General features: G+C 39.5%; 1 protein-coding gene across 1 annotated transcript in view; it reads right to left on the bottom strand.

Moving 5' to 3' along the window:
- The window catches only part of RFC1 (replication factor C subunit 1), a 72345-nt gene that overhangs the window by 5093 nt on the left and 48345 nt on the right, over positions 1 to 18907 (bottom strand). Inside the window, exons 12-24 of the mRNA XM_079770044.1 lie at positions 17678 to 17782; positions 13886 to 14285; positions 12172 to 12281; positions 10800 to 10914; positions 9449 to 9540; positions 8857 to 8994; positions 8619 to 8714; positions 8195 to 8293; positions 6996 to 7150; positions 6752 to 6869; positions 4956 to 5101; positions 1265 to 1478; positions 20 to 211 (exon numbers count right to left, since the gene is read on the bottom strand). Of these exons, the coding sequence (XP_079626170.1) occupies positions 20 to 211; positions 1265 to 1478; positions 4956 to 5101; positions 6752 to 6869; positions 6996 to 7150; positions 8195 to 8293; positions 8619 to 8714; positions 8857 to 8994; positions 9449 to 9540; positions 10800 to 10914; positions 12172 to 12281; positions 13886 to 14285; positions 17678 to 17782 (1980 nt within the window). The remainder of the gene's footprint in view (positions 1 to 19; positions 212 to 1264; positions 1479 to 4955; positions 5102 to 6751; positions 6870 to 6995; positions 7151 to 8194; positions 8294 to 8618; positions 8715 to 8856; positions 8995 to 9448; positions 9541 to 10799; positions 10915 to 12171; positions 12282 to 13885; positions 14286 to 17677; positions 17783 to 18907) is intronic.

Here is an 18907-nt window from a genome sequence, read left to right as displayed (position 1 = left end):
CTGTAGCTTAAACTACTACCTTGATCATAGCATCCGTTTCCACAGCGTCTTGCTCTTTCTCATCAGACTGAGAGTCGTCCTCCTGGAAGTCCTCACTGTGCTCAGGCTCCAGCGCGGGGCCGGTGCTGTGCCTGGGGGCCTTCACTGTCTGCAGCGAGTACGGGGTCAGGTGGGCTTCCTTGTTGTAAGCTCTCGTAAAGGCTGCCTTCACCTAAAGAAAAGAAATGGAGGGATTTTAAAATCTAAGTGCCAGATAATCCTTCTGAACTCTGTATGCCTAAAGACTCTGAAAGACGCTGGGAGCCCCTTAAAATTATTTGCAAAATATTTATACACATATATGTGTGTGTATATATATATGTACATTTTTTTATGGAGGTCCATATTTTTCATATTCTTAATAGAGCCCATGACTCAAAAAGATAATCAGTATTTGGGACCTTTAAGGTAGACCCAAAAAATCACTTTTAAGTAATCATTTTTACCTATTCAGTGCTCTCTGCAGTTCTACAAGTGATAAAGTTAGTAATCAATAAGCCAAAAAAGGCTCACAATAAGGTACAAGTTAAAGCTGGCCTTTAATTACCACAAAATACTTTTACTAATAGTGGCTAGTTCAATATACTAAATAACTTGAAAAGCCTTAACATCGAGCTTCTAATCACTGCAGAATTAGTCCATGAATTCTAACTGTGAGAAATTACCCACAACCATTGAACCAGGTCGGAATTCTAGAGAAGGCAAGCCACAGAGAACGTCTTCTAAAACATCACCAAATAAACAGGCACAAAGTCAGGTATTAGTACATATTCAGTTATGTCACTTTAGTTTTTTCATGCTCATTATGTAAAGTAGGGGTACATTACTACACAACAGATTATCCAACTGGAATACTGAATCCACAGAATAGGCAGACTAAGCGTAACAATCCTCAGCCAGTTAGCACTTCTTTCTTTTCCTCCGTTCCTTCACCTGGCTCATCTGCCCACCCTTACTTATAAGGAATATATTTATATTTGTTCCTCAACTTTCACATCTTGCTTTTCCACTCAGCATAAAGCAAAGATAAACATACAAATTGTAAAATTAAATCCAGAAGTCTTTTCTTAATATTGTACTCAAACACTATATTTGGAAAGCATAGGCCATAGAAGCAAAAAGCACTGAAAAAGCTAAACCTTTTAAAGCATGGAAAACACCTCTGAGGTACTCCCAATACGAACCTGTGTACAGTGATGGGGGGCCACTGGGTGACACAATTTACCTTGGGATCCAGCTTGGAGAAGGGACTAGGCTTGCCTCCCCAGCTGCTAATCTCCATGATATTCTCAAAGTCTTCTTTCATCAAATAATAGGCATCCATAAGGGCAACAACATCCTGTACTCCTTCTACCCCTTGTGAGGTCAAGGGCTGTACAAGTGCATCCCGTATATGTGACAGATAATCCATATTTATAGTCCTTTTGCTGGAGTAAGTTCTTAAACCAAAACAAAAGAGACACACCTGTAGTCAATAGCGAACTACCACCAATTCAAGTCACAGTGTGCATACCAACAGCTAATGAGATGGGAGTTCAACCCACTTTTAATAATGCACAATGGAATGCCTACCATTTCACAGTTGGTGTAGGGAAAGCCTAGTGCTACCCCAGCAGGGTCATGTATAGGCACCAACACGCTCCAAGGGAATTTTTTACTTACCTGCATCAGGGAATGCAAACCACAAATGGAGGTTCTGCTTCCATCCTACTTTTTAAGGCCCAGGCAACAACAGTGTTTCTATGTGCTCATACTTCTTACAGCCACCGGTTACTCAGTTCCAAATGTTAAAAGCGTCCCTAAAAGTCAGTGAGATTTCCTACCTAAAGTGCCACTACCACTTCCTAAGAAGGGTCTGAAAAACCTTTTGCTCTCTGGATTGTAACATACAAAATTATATATTAAAGCTTCCCCCACATTTCCTAACATTGTTACTCTGAAATTTTTAGTTCTAGAGCAGGGTTTTCACCAAATCTAATAAACTGCCAAGAATGGTCCTGCATTCTGGCCAGGGAAAGACAGGGAAGCAGTCTCTAACTGGCTGAGAACTAGAATGGTATCACGAAAAGGCTGTTTTTCTATTTAAACACTGTCACTTAAAGACAGAAAATAGCTGAACAAAACAGTATTTCCAATGTCGCCAACCTAAATCTTCCAACCCAGCTGCTGCCATCTTCAAACCAGGCAACTACACTGAGTGGCCAGATTATGATGATCTCTGAACGCATAATAATCTGGCCACTCAGTGTATATCCTATATAATAAAAGGCTAATATGCAAATTGTCCCCTCGACCAGGAGTTCAACCAGCAGGCAGGCCGGCCAACCGCCCATGTCCCCTCCCCCTGACCAGGCTGGCCAGACCCCACCCATGCACAAATTCATGCACCAGGCCTCTAATAAATACACACACACACACACACACACACACACACATATATACACACACACACACACACACACACACACACACACACACACTGAATGGCCAGATTATGTGTTCAGAGATCATAATAATCTGGCCACTCAGTGTATATATCTATGTGTACTTCAAACAAGAGACCTCAAAAGCTGTTGGCTCCAGGACCCACACTAAAATCAGAAATGAAAAATCCTTTTAAAAATTACCTATGTCCCTAGCTGGTTTGGTTCAGTGGATAGAGCATCAGCCTGTGGACTTAAGGGTCCCAGGTTCGATTCTAGCCAAGGGCACATGCCCGGGTTGCAGGCTCGATCCCCAGTGGGGGGTGTGCAGGAGGCAGCCAATCAATGATTCTCTCTCATCATTGATGTTTCTATCTCTTCCTCTCCCTTCCTCTCTGAAATCAATAAAAATATTTTTTTAAATAATAAAAATTACCTATGGGTCCTGCTCCTGCCTTCAGGCAACTGAATGTCTGAATCACAAGACCCCACAGAGTTCCCCTATCAGAAATCTAGAACCTGGCCTCACAATTGTTTTATTAACTAGGCAAAGAATTCAAACAGTGCTCCCCTTTTTAATTCACCCATTTCCTCTGAGTCTGTCTCCTATAATACAGCATACTAGTACTTGAAGATAAGTATGAGCAACTAACCATTATGGAATCATTATGGACCATACTTGAAGATAAGTATGAGCCGTAAGCCTCAGTGCCCAAGACAATCATGAAACCTTTTCCAAAATTAGTCTTGTAATTTGTTACATCATTGTTACCTTCTAGTAGGATCACATAATATTAAATCTAGTAAAGTCTAAAGACATCGTCTAAATCAAGGGTCCTATCCTCAAAAATCTATTACTTCCCCTGAAATTATATTTGTACGTTAGTGCATTTGGGGGGGAATAAAGACCAAAGCTTCGGCTTCTCAAAGGCATCTATGACCCAAAAAAGATTAAGAGTAATAAAGTCACACTTTTCCATTTTTAAAGATAAAGAGAAACCTGGGCTATAAAAGTTCAGTGACTTAATCAGGGTTCAAAAGTTAAGTAGGAACATTTTAACTTACTTTACAAATTGAGAGGCTCAGCACAGATGTGCTTGATGATGACAGTGGCCTGTATATGATTCCTCAAGAAACACTTGCTCAGCAATTCTATGTGCTAGGTGAGTGAGCCTCAGTTCCTACCCACACAAATGTTCCTCGAACGGGAGAAGGGGACAGACATCCAAAAGGACAGCCATGAAACACTGCAAGTCCAGTGCTCACAATCCACATGAGCACAGGCAGGCCACCAAAGGGGACACCCTAGGGCACAGGGGTCCTGATATTAACAAGCAGTGGACAGGCAGCAGGAAGAAAGCTGAGAGGCCACAACTGGACCAGTGAGGGCAGCGGGGGAAAGCAGAAAGCAGCCTTTTCCAGCTCCACAGGCTGCCTGCATCCCTTGGCTCACGGTCCCTTTTCCCATCTTCAAAGCGGCAGTGCAGCATCTTCAATCTCTCTCTGGCACTGCTACCTCCTCCCCCGCCCCCCCTTTTTTAAAAAATAAAGGCCTTTGCAATTACACTGGGCTCACCCAGATAATCCAGGATAGTCTTCCCATCTCAAGATGGGAATGAATTTGTGTTTTAAGCCATTAAATTTTGGTCATATGTCACAGATCAACAGAAAACTAACACAATAAAAGGCTCATGCCACAGGCTAGGAAGAGGGAATGGAGCAGGAAGTAGAAGAACTCAGTTCAGCTTTAACCAAAAGCCAAGGGTGAACCAAATATTAATGTCCTCTCCCCAGACCAGAAAGATGAATAAGATTGCTCAAGTAGTTTTTCATGGTTACAAATAAATCCCTAAAGTTCACTTAATATGTGTATGCATGCACATCTTCTAAGTTTTTAAACATTAACTAAATTGTACCAAGTAAGAATTTCTAACATCCTTAAACTTCTCCAAACACACTGGTTCTCAATCATCTGAGTATTGACTTCCTGTTAAAGCTAACCTGTATCCCCATCATAAATGACTAGGTCACTTTACTACTGGGATAGGTAAGAACTAGTTCATTTATTTATATGGTTCCCTTTTCCCAATTAAATTATTCTGAAGCAGAGATATTGTATATGACTACTAGTAATAGACATTATAATCATAGCACTATCTCAGAGGAATATAGTTTTAAAATGTATCTTAAAGTTATAACATTTCTACCACCTGGCTTTATTCTTCCAAAGTATCCTTTTAGTGATAAAGTAAGTGTTTCAATGATTAAGGATAATAAAACTCAAGCGCAAGCGCTCTCTCTCTCTCTCTCTCTCTCTCTCTCTCTCTCTCTCTCTCACACACACACACACACACCCCTTACTCAGGAGCATTTATCTAGTTAGCAATAAAATCAAAACTAAAACATAAACCTCTTGACTAATGCTATCTTTACTAGATAAAGGCTAAATACATTACACTGATAAAATACCAGAAATGGAGTTTTACCACTTACCTGAGACTCATGTGCAATGTTAGATCCTGCACAAGACGATCGTGTCTGCCTGTAGACGAGTGCTTACCCAACCAGCTCGGGAAGGTGGGAAACTGAGTCATGTACCCCCTCATTAACTCTCCAGGAAGAACACTGGCATAAATGGCCTGGGGGAAAAATCAAGTGCAGGCCACAATTTAAATTCAGTACAAAGTTGCTTCCTTAGCTTCCAAGCAGTCTTTGGAAATGAAGCATCAATGTCCCACATACCTAATTCCAGGCCGGTCAGGCCCTTTCCCTCTCGGATCTGTGAGTGTGGAAAACTTATCCCAGAGAAAACAACTGATTATGGTAAACGCCTTGGTCCCAAAAACATATGGCCCTAAGAGAGTTCATCTTGCCAACTCAGCCTCCTCAACCAACTGATCTCATGACACCAGTTCCCTTGTGGATGCCAATGTCAGAGAGGCGCATGCTTGTCTTTAACATAAGCTATTGACAGCACAGGTGGACCAAAGCATGGAAAACCTAACCATTATGGAATCAAGCAAACTGAGAAAAGTGAACAGGGTGTCCTTGAATATCTTCTATATCCAGGGTTTCACTTGTTAAAGCTGGAATTATACATACATTTTATATCCTGCTTTATTCTAATAATTAACTAATTTTTTCATATTAGTTCATCTTTACAAATAATTTCAAAGGTGGCATAATATTCTAGTCAAGAGATTTTACCATAATTCATCATTCTCCTGTTGCTGGACATGGAGAGTCTGTCCGATTTTTTGCTTTCGGAACTAATGCTTTTGGGAATATTTTTGTACATTAAGCTTTTTCTGTGTTTAAAATTATTTCTTTAAGATAAATTCTCAAAAGCACAAGTATTAGGTGTAAAAAAAAAGAACACTTTTAAAACATAAGAGAAAGAATTCTTTATATCCAGAATGAGTCCTTGTTTTTTTGTTTTCAAACAATGTGTGGTAGGTTTCAGAGAAGAGTAGACCGCCGGAAGTCCCTTGTTTATTACTGTATAAATAATAATACTGTATAAATATGCAAAACTCAAACAAGAACAAGTACTCTTCATTATGAATGTTGACCAAATTCTATTTTGAGTAAAAGATATCAACTGAAGTAAAGTACCAATATACAGCTGCCTCTTTAGCAAGAAGAAGATGAAAATCCACGTATTAGAAAGTGGCTACTGATCTCCCCTGGCTGCAGTTCAAGGAAAAGCCACTAATCACCATCTGCGAGAGTCAAGAATGGCAAAAAAAAGAAATGTTCTTAAGATAAAACAGAGCAAATGAAACGTTTTTTAAAAATATTTTTATTGATTTCAGAGAGGAAGGAAGAGGGAAAGAGAGGGAGAGACAGAAACATCAATATGCGAGAGAATCTTTGATTGGCTGCCTCCTGCACGCCTCCTACTAGGAATCAAGCCCACAACCCGGGCATGTGCCCTTGACTGGAATCAAACCCGGGACCCTTCAGTCCACAGGCCGATGCTCCATCCACTGAGCCAAACCAGCCAGGGCGAGCAAATGAAACTTTTGGCACATCTTAGTTACGACCAAAATCTAATGTTCCTAATTTCCATATGTCCTTTTACATAAAACCATTCTGACTCACTGAAAAATAAGGCCAGATTAAGAAATAGACAATAGTGACCACAGAGTTTTGGTCTCTACCAGATGGTATTTTTGCCATGAGCCATAATGTTTTCCTGGTATTTCAAATAACTGCGGGAGCTGACAGCCATTTTGTTCTAACTAAAGCAGAGCCTGAGTGCGCTTTAAGGAGAGCACCATGCTTACCTGTGTGGGCAGAAGACTCCAGTTTTGCTTACTCCGGATCTGCCGGTCCACTAGGTCACCATCACATATGCTATCTGCTGCTCTGCTTAAAAGCATCAAGTGCTTTTTTATGTCCCCGCTGCAGGATAGAAACCAGTCTGGATTACACCACTGTGTACACTCCACTCCCCTCCCTCTCGGCTATCTGGCCTTCGCAGGGTTAGGGAGGTACCAATTCTAACCCTCACTAGCTCTGAACACTCACCCCGCAGCTACAGGCTTCACGTGTACGTAGTTCTCCTGGACAAAGAGGGGCGCTATTGAATAATCATGAAAAAAGAGATCGGATTTGTCCACAAGCGACATATGAGCAGTCTCCTCTCCAGCTGCAAACACCTTCCGGGCAACATCAAATGGGCCCTAAAAAGAAAGGGCCAACATCCAAATGCTGACAAGATAAAATGGTGGCAAAGATGTAGAGCAGCAGGAACTCTCATGCATGGCTTCACTTTGAAAGACAGTTTGGTGGTTTATTACAAAACGAATAAACAAACTGTGTGGTACATCCAGACAATGGAATATTATTTAGCACTAAAAAGAAATGAGCTATCAAGCCATGAAAAGACATGGAGGAACCTTAAATGCATACTACCGAGTGAAAGAAGCCAATATGAAAAGGCTACACAGTATGATTCCAACTACATAATATTCCAAAAAGGTGATACTATGGAGATAGTAAAAAGATTGGTGATTTCCAGGGGGGAAGGGAGGATGAATATGCAGAAGAGAGGATTTTTAGTATGCTACCATGGCAGATACACGTTATTAAACATTTTTCAAAACCCACAAAATGTACAACACTAAATGTGAAGTATGGACTATGGGTAATAATGATGTGTCAATGCAGGTTCATCAGTTAAACAAAAGTATCACTCTGATGGGGGATGCTGACAGTGGAGGAGGTTGTATGTATTTGGCGACAGGAGGTTTATGGAAAATCTCTGTACTTTCTGTTCAATGTGGCTGTGAGCCTAAAATTGCTGTAAAATTTTTTATTAATATTTTTAAAAGGAAGGGGGAAAATACTGCTTAATCATTGCTCTAATAAATTCTAAGTAGTGACTAGGTGAAATAGAACACAGAGATCAGTGATAAGACCTCTAATTTCAGGAAGGTTATTAAACCATTAAAAACAGTTCTAAACCCATTAAAAACACGAATGAAATCCATACATCAAAGACTGTGAAAAAGCCACTTTATAATTATGGATGCATAATTATAATTTAAAACTTCCCCTTTTCAAAATTTACAATATACATTGATAGTCCTTGAAAAGCATTTCACTTGAATTAGAAACACTTTTAATAGCTGTCTGTATCTCTTATAAATATCCATAGGTTCTATAGGCGTGTCAAGGAACTACAGCCCAACCAGAATTAAGTAAGAAATGGAAATTCACTTTACCAGTTTGATGTCCTTTTTGGCTCTCTGAGAGTCAGCCTTGGCCTGGTCGTAGGTTAGTGCCTTGCTTCGTGCACACCACATGCTCAGGTTGTGTAAAACCTATGAGAATTGCAAATAAGACACTGTCATGGTGGGACAAAACTGCCACTCCTGCCCAGCCAGTGTGTCTCAGTGGTTGAGCATTGACCTATGAACTAGGAGGTTCGATTCCTGGTCAGGGCACATGCCCGGGTTGCAGGCCCGATCCCCAGTAAGGGGCGTGCAGGAGGCAGCCAATCAATGATTCTTCATTAATGTTTCTATCTCTCCCCTCTCCCTTCCTCTCTGAAATCAATAAAAATATATTCCACTCCCCCTCCTCAAACAGCTTAAGGCATTAATTCAAAAGAATTCTCAATTCTCATATAATATATATTTAATTTACCTGTCTGATATCTTGATTGGATCCTAAAATTATTTCATTCATAGCTGGAGGGGGAATCTTCAAACCCTCTTTAAATGCAATCGACATCATAGCACCCTAAAATTGACAAAGGAGAATCTTCAATGATTTTTTTAAACTTATATAATCAGATATTTTAAAAATATTTATCAGGTACTTTTGAAGTTGACCTTTAAATAAATAGGATAGTGTGATGGGGAAAAAATTCCAAACATCATACCTTAATCTGTTCAACCCGAGGTCTTTGAAAACGAAGATCAAAACAATAATGAACCAAAGAGCGAATCTTAGGATGATTTCTATCATTGCACATACAAATAATGGGAATTTTTGTATGTTTTATCAGGCCAATTAGTTCCTAAAAGGCAAATTTGCAACACAAACATAATTATTAAAAAAACAAAACAAAATGCCACACAATGTATGCATTTTCAGTTTTAAAAACCACCTCAGCAACATGCTTTAATTGCCATAGATACCACATAATAATAATTAGTTCTTTATATTTTTTGTGGAAAAAACACACACTAAAATCCAAGAGTAAATCCCAGCCAGCATGGCTCAGTGGTTGAGTGTCGACCTATGAACCAGGAGGTCAAGGTTCAATTTCCGGTCAGGGCACATGCCCGGGTTGTGGGCTAGATCCCCAGTGTGGGGCCTACAACAGGCAGCCGATCAATGATTCTCTCTCATCACTGATGTTTCTATCTCTGTCCCCCTCTCCCTTCCTCTCTGAAATCAAAAATATATTTTAAATAAATAAATAAATAAATACCAAGGGGAAAGCTGCAAAAATACAATGCTTTCATTACCTGAATTCCTCCCCTGTCCTCATTGCCCGCCATGCCGTCTACTTCATCCATGATGAGGGCGTGTTTCATGCTTACTGAAGAGGCTGCTCCGCCTGGCCCGCGATGAGAAGCAGAGGGAAGGGTCAGAAACAAAGGAACAGTTGTTCAAACACTGCTGCTTTATAAGCAACTATATCACACATTTGAAACTGATAACAACACATGGTACAAAATTCACACAGTACCAGAGAATCAGTGAGCAGAGATCCTCCCTCCCACCCTGGCCACCAAGGGCACCCAATTTCCCTCTCCAGGGCAAACAGCATGAACAGACTCTTTATATCCTTTCAGAGATATGCTGTACACGTTAAAATGTATGCAGAAAAATATACACCTTGTTTTGGTCACCTTATATATTTTTTTGATCTGTTCCTTACCTGTAGATATAGAACACCACACTTTTCAAGGCTGTTTAATAATGTTCCATTTTACACATCTATCATAATTTACTTATCTATTAATAAAATATGAAGTTGCTTTCAATCTTTTGCTGTTATTAATCACACTAATGAATATCCATGTGTATGTCATTTTGCTTATATACAAATATTAACAGTGAGCCCAAAAATTAGGGTTTCTGGGTTAAAGGGCATGTGTAATTTAATTTTGAGAAACACTGCCAGATTGCTCTGCTGAGCAATACCAATTTACACTACCTCCAGCAATGTGTAAGAGTGGCATTTCCCAAGCAAGTTCTTTTTAACAATGACTTTTTACCATTGAAAGTACCAAGAAACCCGGTGACCTGCAATATTCCACAGGTTCTAAACAGGCACTGAGCAGTCCGTAGTTGGGCATCTCACTGTCCCCATAAGCTCTGGCCACACTAGAACACAGCGGTACTTTCACCCTGTCTCCCCCTCCCCTTCTTCTCTTGTCTGAAATAACCCCTTGCACCCACAAATGAGTCTCTTTCTCATTCTTCAAGGCCCTGCAAACAAATGTCCCCCTTTTACTGGTAGTTTCCCCCCAAAGCCTCAAATAGAATCACTTCTTCATCTAAAGGCCTCTATCACCTCACTCAATTTATTTTCTTGTCCTCTTCACAGGATTCACCTGTGAATCCGCTAAAATCATATGCAAAATACATAAACATGTACATGTATGCATTTTTATCACATTCTCAGAAATTTCTAAGACCTAAAATAAAAGGTAACTATTGTCCTATTAGAGGTACATCAGAGGCTTTTCTTATTCTCTCATTAGCCCCAGGATTGAGCAGGGTGCCAAGTACATAGTAGTGGTTACTACACATTGAAATGAACTTGTTTTTCTTGCTTAACCAAAGGAAACGGTTCAAAAAGCCACATACTTGAATAAAAGCCTTTGATGCTGGTATTATTCAGTGACTCAGCAACAATGTCCTTTAAACTGTTCTTACTCCGAGTATCACTTGCATTCAGCTCCACGTAGCTATATCCCAATTCCTAATCAAAACATCGGAAACCATTACTATCACAAGGCAAATTAACATTTCCCCCGCCCTGAAAAAATAAGAGTTAATAAGAAAGAGGGAAGAAAAAAATCACATAAGGAACGAGGGGTAAAAAAAGTAAAGTGTGATAATAACAGACAATGAGGTTAACTATAATACACCTCGCAATGAGTTTAAAACATCATATTCATACATACCACACTCACATAAACACACATTTTACTAATCTGGAAGAATATATTCGAATAAGCAATTTTACTGTTTGCTTCTTAAAGTCCTGAAAAGAACTAAATATAACCATCCCAAGATTTCAATATTAGATATACAATTAATCATAAGATGCCAAAAATTAATTCTTGACTTCAAGATAAATAATAAAGTTAAATCATTCTTTGTCAAATTATCCCTATTATAACTGTCCTCTGAAGAAAAATCAAGTTATTATGGTTCATTTCCCAAAACTGATCATTATCTTGATCATAAAGCCTTAAAAAATGCCTTAACTTAATTCCCAAAAAAGGTAGTGACAATAATAAAAGGAGAAAAAGAGTCATGTTTGCTATTGGAGAGACTAGGGGAAAAATATATTTCTTTGGTTTTTAATGTTTAGAGTAGAAAATACATAGTTATTATACCTGTTAAAAATATATGCTCTAGTCCCCACAACAAAGATCAAAAGAAACCACCAGCTTATGGGAGAGGGCGGAGAAATCCAGCAATAAATTTAAAGTAAGTTTAAAGTCCTTCATTCTATCATTCTGATACCATTTCATGTATCATTTCATAGCCTTCTGGTACACATAAGCTGTGGTTTGCTCTACCACATTGTCTAGATATAGCAGCCAGAGAGACACAAAGCAAAGGCCGGGTCCTATATACCTGGGTTCACACTGGGCCATCACCCTCCTCTGTCATAAGCCTATTTCCATTTGTCACATGAAAATGGTAAGAGTACACAAAATTCTTAGGAGGGTTTATAAGATACTTGTGTATAAAGACTATTTATATTATCTATAAAATATTACAGTAAATAGCACCTATAATTATAATGACAAATACTTAAAAAATATGAAAATAACTAATATCCCCAAAACCAAAGCAAATTCTAAAGGTTTAATTTCAGTAAAGTATATACACAACAGGTTAAAATATATCCACACCACACACATACTCACACACAAGCACACATATCCCCTACACATGCCCACTCCTACGTTACTCTCCAACTGAACTACAAGAGAACACCCACCTGACAAACCAGAGAGGCCGTGGTTGTTTTGCCAACACCTGGAGGGCCTGAGAGCAATGCCGCTTTAAAACTAGAGCCATCATCTTTGCCGGCAAATTTACCAAACTTTGCTGTTAGGAAGAAAGAAGTTCCAGAGTGTTAGCTATATTAGCCAATAGAAATTCAAGACTAATTGTGCATGAACTTAGCATAGAGAGCAGTCCTCCAGTTTAATTCTAAATTTGCAGAATATTTTCTACAAAATATAGTTTCCACAGCACTTAGAAAAAGTTCTATTCCCTAAATCACCTCCACCCAAAATAAAAAAATTAAACTCATTAACTTGAAAACTCTGATTTGAAACAATACTTTTATGATTCCCTTTGCTAAAAAGCACAGGTCATGGAGCAGACTACCGGGCTCCAATCCTAACTCCAACTACCCTTAACTCCACCACTCACCAGCTGGGAGAACTTGGGAAGTATCCCTCTGGCCTGTTGCCTCCTTTATAAAATGAGGGTAACAACAGTAATGTGCCTGGTTGGGATGCTAAGGGGATGAATGTGCCCAAGCAGAGCCTGGCATGCCTCAATAAATGTTAACAAGCACAATCGGTTTATGTAATCACAAAAAGAAAAAATGAACCGAAGATGCTGTGCCTTCAACTATGTTGCACAGCTCTAAAGAATTCTTCCTCCCCTATGGCACGGGTGCCTGACACATACAGGGTGCTCATACATCCTTACACAATGACTAGGAGAGACCTGAATCTCCTGCAGGCTTGGGAAAAGCCTTAATCTTCTCTAGGCACACAAAGCACTTATCTCCCCCTTTAGGGTAGATTGTATGTGGTTTTGGAAAGAGAGCCAACTTAAATTTAACCTTCATCATTACAATTATATTATCTGATACAAATAAAATAAATTGGCATCCTCGGCCAATGTCTAGTGACCACGCACATTAATAACTCAGTCACCACTTTGACGATGACTTTACTGGGATGCTCACTAAACTTTGCCTTCTTATTTCTTACACAATATCCTCCAGGGCTGCGGTTGAAGCTCAAGAAAACACTACCCACGTTTGTGATCTGAAACTCTCAACTCCAATAACATTTTAGGCATTAAATGTATATTGTGGTGCTCATATTCCATGACAAATACGTGGTGAACAAGCACAGAACCTAGAGAAGCTAGGACTATCCGGCTTACCAAAAGCAAGGTTTTTAGGCTGCCTAATCTGTAACTGTGCCTCTATTTGCACCTTTCCCCCAATCTCCGTGGCACTCTTAGCAGTCTTGTTCACATAACCTTCAGATCTTGGTACATGTACCCTTTCCCACCCAACACCCACCTTCACCTAAGCAACTCCTACTTGGTTTTCAAGTCTTACCTTAGATACCCCTTCCTCCAGGGATGAGAGCACACATCCCCATCCCTGACTACCCACCTCCATCCCCTTAACACCCTATACTTACCCCTATAACAAAACTTAGCACGTTACATTGTAATTGCTGGTTCATATGTCTGTCTTCCCCACTGACTGAGCTCCTTGAGGGCTGTGCTTTGTTCACAACAGCACCTCTGGAGACTAGTGCAGCACCTGGGTTCAGAGCAGGCTCTCAATAAATGCTTGCTGAGAGACGAATGAACCAACTATTATACTCCCTCACATATGTGCAGCTGAGCAATGACATGGTGACAGACACACAGAAATGAATGAAGCTGTAAATCACCGTGTTTCCTATCTTCGGATGGACTCTTGTGCCAGTTTTGGAGCCAGCGTAGGAGTTTGTTGGCACAGCTCTGGTCACCTTGCTGTCCAATTATGGTCTTGAGCGAGGTTGGCTTATATTTATCCACCCAAAGCAAATTTGCCACCTTATTTTCACTGCTGTCATCAGCCAAATTCCTAGCCCAGCTGTCACCATTTGTCTCCTCGGCCACCTGCTCCTTGAAGTCCAGGCCTCTCCGAAACACACTTGTTTCCTTTTTTACTGACGTCAGAGAGCTGTCCTTTTTGGGAGTCCGTTGGCTCTTTTTGGATTCTGATTCCTTCTTATTTGGACTAATTTTTCTTTTTCCTTGGTGGTTTTTTTGGGGTGTTCTTTGTAATTTGGACTTTTCTTTATTCATCTTAAAAATTGGAAAAGTGAGGGAAAAAGAAACCTGGTGAGATAAAGAATTTCTATCCTGCTCCATGTACTCCAGGGGACAATCTGATATATCCAAATAAACTACACAAGCTGGGTTTGTCTTCACAGTGGACCCTGCTGTTTATGGAAATCATTACCTTCCAAACTTGATAAAAATTAATAACACCCTGAAAAGTACCCAAATGCAATTTTTAAAAGTGAGAACTTTTTTAAATAATCCAATATTAGTTTGAAAAAAAAACAGGGTAAAGGATTAAGATATTTTTGTTTCAGTTTTTTAACTGGTTAAAAGTTATTGCTTCCAAGCATTATGCAAAGTGAAATACGCCAATCAGAAAAATCAAACACCATGTGATTTCACTCATATGTGGTATCTAATGAACAAAATAAACCAACAAACAAAATAGAAACAGACTAGTGGATAGAGAACAGACTGACAACTGTCAGAGGAGAGGAAGGTTGCAAGGCTAAGTGAAAAAGGTGAAAGGATTAATTAAAGAAAAACCTCACAGACACAGACAACAGCACAGTGATAACCTGAGGGGGAGGGAGAGGTGAGGAGGTGGAAGTAAAGAGATATAGGGGAGATAAATGATGATGGAAGGAGACTTGACTTGGGATGGTAAACACACAATACAATATACAGATGATGTCTTATAGACTATACCTGAACCTGTATTATTTTATTAACCAATGTCACCTCAATAAATTCAATAAAAAAAGAAAAAGCCCTGGCCGGGTGGCTCAGTTGGTTGGAACATTGTCCTGTTCACCAAAGGTTTCAGGTTCGATTCCCGGTCAGGGCATATACCTAGGTTGAGGGTTCAATCCCATGTTGGGGCACGTACAGGAGGCAACCAATTGATGTTTCTCTCTCACAATTGATGTTTTTCTTCCCCCGCCCCCTTCCTCTCTCTCTCTGGAAAACAATGAAAGCATGTCTTCAGGTGAGGATTAATAAATAAATAATAAAAATTTAAAAAGCTAATGCCTCCAAATAACTGTATCTGGTGTCAGGTGGGTGCAAGACTTATTGGGAGATCACTAAGTTATATAAATGTCTAACCATTATACCATACACCTGAAACTAATATTATATTAGAATGTCAACTGTAATTGAAAAATAAAATTTTTAAACAGTTAATACCTCCACAAAAACCTATACACAAAATGTTCACAGCAGCATTACTATATTATATACACATATATTATTTTATATTATACCAAAAAATGGAAATAACCCAAATGTCCACCAACTGATGAATGGATAAACAAAATGTCGTATAGCCACACAATGGACTATTAATCACCAATGAAAAGGAGTGAAGTAATGGGACATGCTTCAGCGTAGGTGAACCTTGAAAATATTATGCTAAGTGAAAGAAACGAGACACAAAGGGCTACATACTGCATGATTCCTTTCAATGAAATGTTCAGAATAGGCAAATCCATAGACACAGAAAGGAGAGTGGTGGTGGCCAGGGGGTGGATATGAGGATCAACTGCGAATGGGTACAGGGTTCTTCAGGGAGTGATTAAAATGTTCTGGAATTAGACTGTAGTGATGGTTGCACAACCCTGTGAATATACTAAGAGCCACTCATTTATATACTTTAAAAGGGTGAATTGTGTGGTGTGTGAATAATGTCCAAATAATAAATTTTGTGGTGTGAATAATAAAAAAGAAAAAAATTAGTGCCTCTTTACCAGTGAGTGGATACTAAAATTAGTGGGTGAATGTTTGAGGAGAAACAAGATATTAGCATAGTCTTAAAGTTATCTTCCCAATACATTTATCAGTTACAAAAGGGAAACAGTCACTTTACTAATGGAGAAACCTAGCAGACATTGACTTAACCAAGTAATCAAGATTATTATCACCAAAAAAAAAATAACAACAAAAAGATTATTATCACCAATTATAAGAGATATCACATGATGTGGTATCATGCACTGTGAAGGACACAATATCACTTCTGTAATGTTCTTGCCAAAAATGCCTAACCTCAAACTAATCATAAGAAAACATCAAAGAAATGCAATTTTTTTTGTAGAATGGCTCCTCCAGGAATGACGAAAGAACTGTCATAGACTGGAGGAGACTAAGACACAACAACTAAACTCAGTGTGGAATTCCTGGAACAGAAAAAAAGACAACAGGAGGAAATGTGAAATTTGAATAACATGTGTGGTTTAGTTAGTGGCATGGTATCAATGTTAATTTCCTGGTTTTGATAACTGTGCTATGGTTATGTAAGTTGTTGATATTAGGGAACACTGGGTGAAGGGCCAATACAAATCATTCCCCAAGATTTGTCTAACTGGAATAAATGGCAGACCACCTTGCACTTGAGTAACAGAGCTGGGGACATTAAACTTGGCAAGGCTAAGTGAAAAAGGTGAAAGGATTAATTAAAGAAAAACCTCACAGACACAGACAACAGCACAGTGATAACCTGAGGGGGAGGGAGAGGTGAGGAGGTGGAAGTAAAGAGGTATAGGGGAGATAAATGATGATGGAAGGAGACCGGCACCCCTGTGTCCCGCACTTGGAAAAGGCCTGTATGCATGGGAACGAACGAGGCTAACACCAGGAGAAGCAGAGAGACAGGAACTGAAAGGGCCCCGAGAGCACTACAGTCTCCACCAGTAATCCTACACCAGACCCACCCTGCCCAAAGTTGAGTTATGTAGGCCAACACTTTTCCCTTTTTGCTAAAGCTAATATGGGCTGGGTTTCTATCACAACTGAAAAAGTTCTAATAGTTTTAATTAAAATTTAATTTATCATATTGATAACTATATCATATCTTTAAAGAACTCTTAAGCAATAACCTCTGCACAAAGTCATTGCAAGAATATGGAAAATATGGAAAGTTTAATAAGTAGATATGGTTAAGTGCAATACACTGTCCTCCCTCTCTCCTCACATGCCTTTAAAAAAGATAAGGAAGCTCTAGCCCGTTTGGCTCAGTGGATAGTGTCAGCCTAAGGACTGCAGGGTCTCAGGTTCGATTCTGGTCAAGGGGACATACATTGGTTGCTCGATCCCTGGACATATGCGGAAAGCAACCAATCAATGCGTCTCTCTCACACCAATGTTTCCCTCTATCTCTCCCCCTCCTTTCCACTCTCTCTATAAAAAACAATGGAAAAATGTCTTTGGGTGAGAATTAACAACAACAAAAAAGTTAAGGAAATGCACCAAAGAAGATATCCTGAAGCAGAGTCCACCTGGAATTAAGGTAGGACCATTTGCAGTAGAAGGGGAAGTTACTTTTTCAGCCAACAGGCCTGTAGCCACCCAAGAAATATCTATGAAACAGGAACGTTGCTACAAATCAACTTAAATCAAGTTCGTTTTATACAAACCTCGGCTTCAACTGCTATTTCATATTTAGACTTCTTGCCTGGCATAGTTCGAATCAGATCCAATAGGCCATCCTCATCAATAATTTTTGTCCCCAAAGCTGCTGCCTAGTGATTAAAAAGGCAAACCATTAAAAACCTGTATTCTAACCATTACTTTCTGCCAAAAAGAAAAAAGAGAGAGAGATTTGGGCCTCTTAATTGGTGAAAAACCACATTTGTAAATTAGATAATACTGGAATTATTTAACCATATTCACAAAAAAGTGCCATTAAAAAGGAGGAAAATGACAGAAATATCCCTAAGACTAAGTTGGTGCCTGAAGTGTCACAGCACCACTGCTCTCCCCTAGAAAGGCAGTCACTAGGCCTAAGTCCAGCTCCCCGCCCCTCTCCCAGGATTGGCTTGTCTGGTAGACACTTTCCCCCACTGTCTCCCCTACTAACAGAACTCCAGTGTATCCATCTCCAAGGGATAAACTAGATCGTCTAAGGCCATCAGGAAAGTGCTCGCCCTCCAACCTTGTTTATAGTACGGAATGACCATGTGACAGCTCTGGCCAATGAGATTTAAGTGGGCTTTTACAAGAGAGTTTCTGGGGAAACTCTTGTAAGGCCAATCACAGCTAGAATGACATCTTGCCACCGCTCCCTTCTTTCTGACTTGAATGTGGACTTGAATGCCTAGAGCTGTAGCCATCTTGCAACACAGGGCAACATGCATAATGTTTAAGGTTAACAAAATAAGGACGAAAGAGGTGGAAAATGGAAATTGCCTGGCTACATTACTGAGCTGCTGAACCATCCCAGCAGCTACCTACCTCTGGACTTCTTGTTACATAAGGAAATAAGCAATTTGTTTGAATAAAGATAGGTAGAGTATTCTGTGACTTGGGAGCGAAAGACAATCACACTTCCAGAGTTCCGATAAAAAATTTAAGTGGCCTATATAAGAATACTTAGGACTAAAAAAAAAAAAAAGGAAGAAAACTGCATTTGCTTCTATCTTCAAATAAGATTTAAATTGGACTACTACACTAAAAAAGTCAAATAAACAGGAACTGTGGCTTCAATTGGAAAACAAAAATCCTGGGATCAAAGCCAACACTTCCATGGAGAAGAAATAACAGGAAAAAAATTACTTCTCCGTTTTTTCTCCTTAACTCTGTGTAAAGGGCATTACTACAAATGGTCATATCACGAGCCTGCCAAAGCAAGCAGACTGTCTCACTGT

The sequence above is a fragment of the Cnephaeus nilssonii genome (assembly GCF_951640355.1).
Source record: "Cnephaeus nilssonii genome assembly, chromosome: 1".
Taxonomy (NCBI): Eukaryota; Metazoa; Chordata; class Mammalia; order Chiroptera; family Vespertilionidae; genus Cnephaeus; species Cnephaeus nilssonii.
Note: the sequence above shows the minus strand (reverse complement) of the source record. Positions and strands in the feature narration are given on the sequence as shown.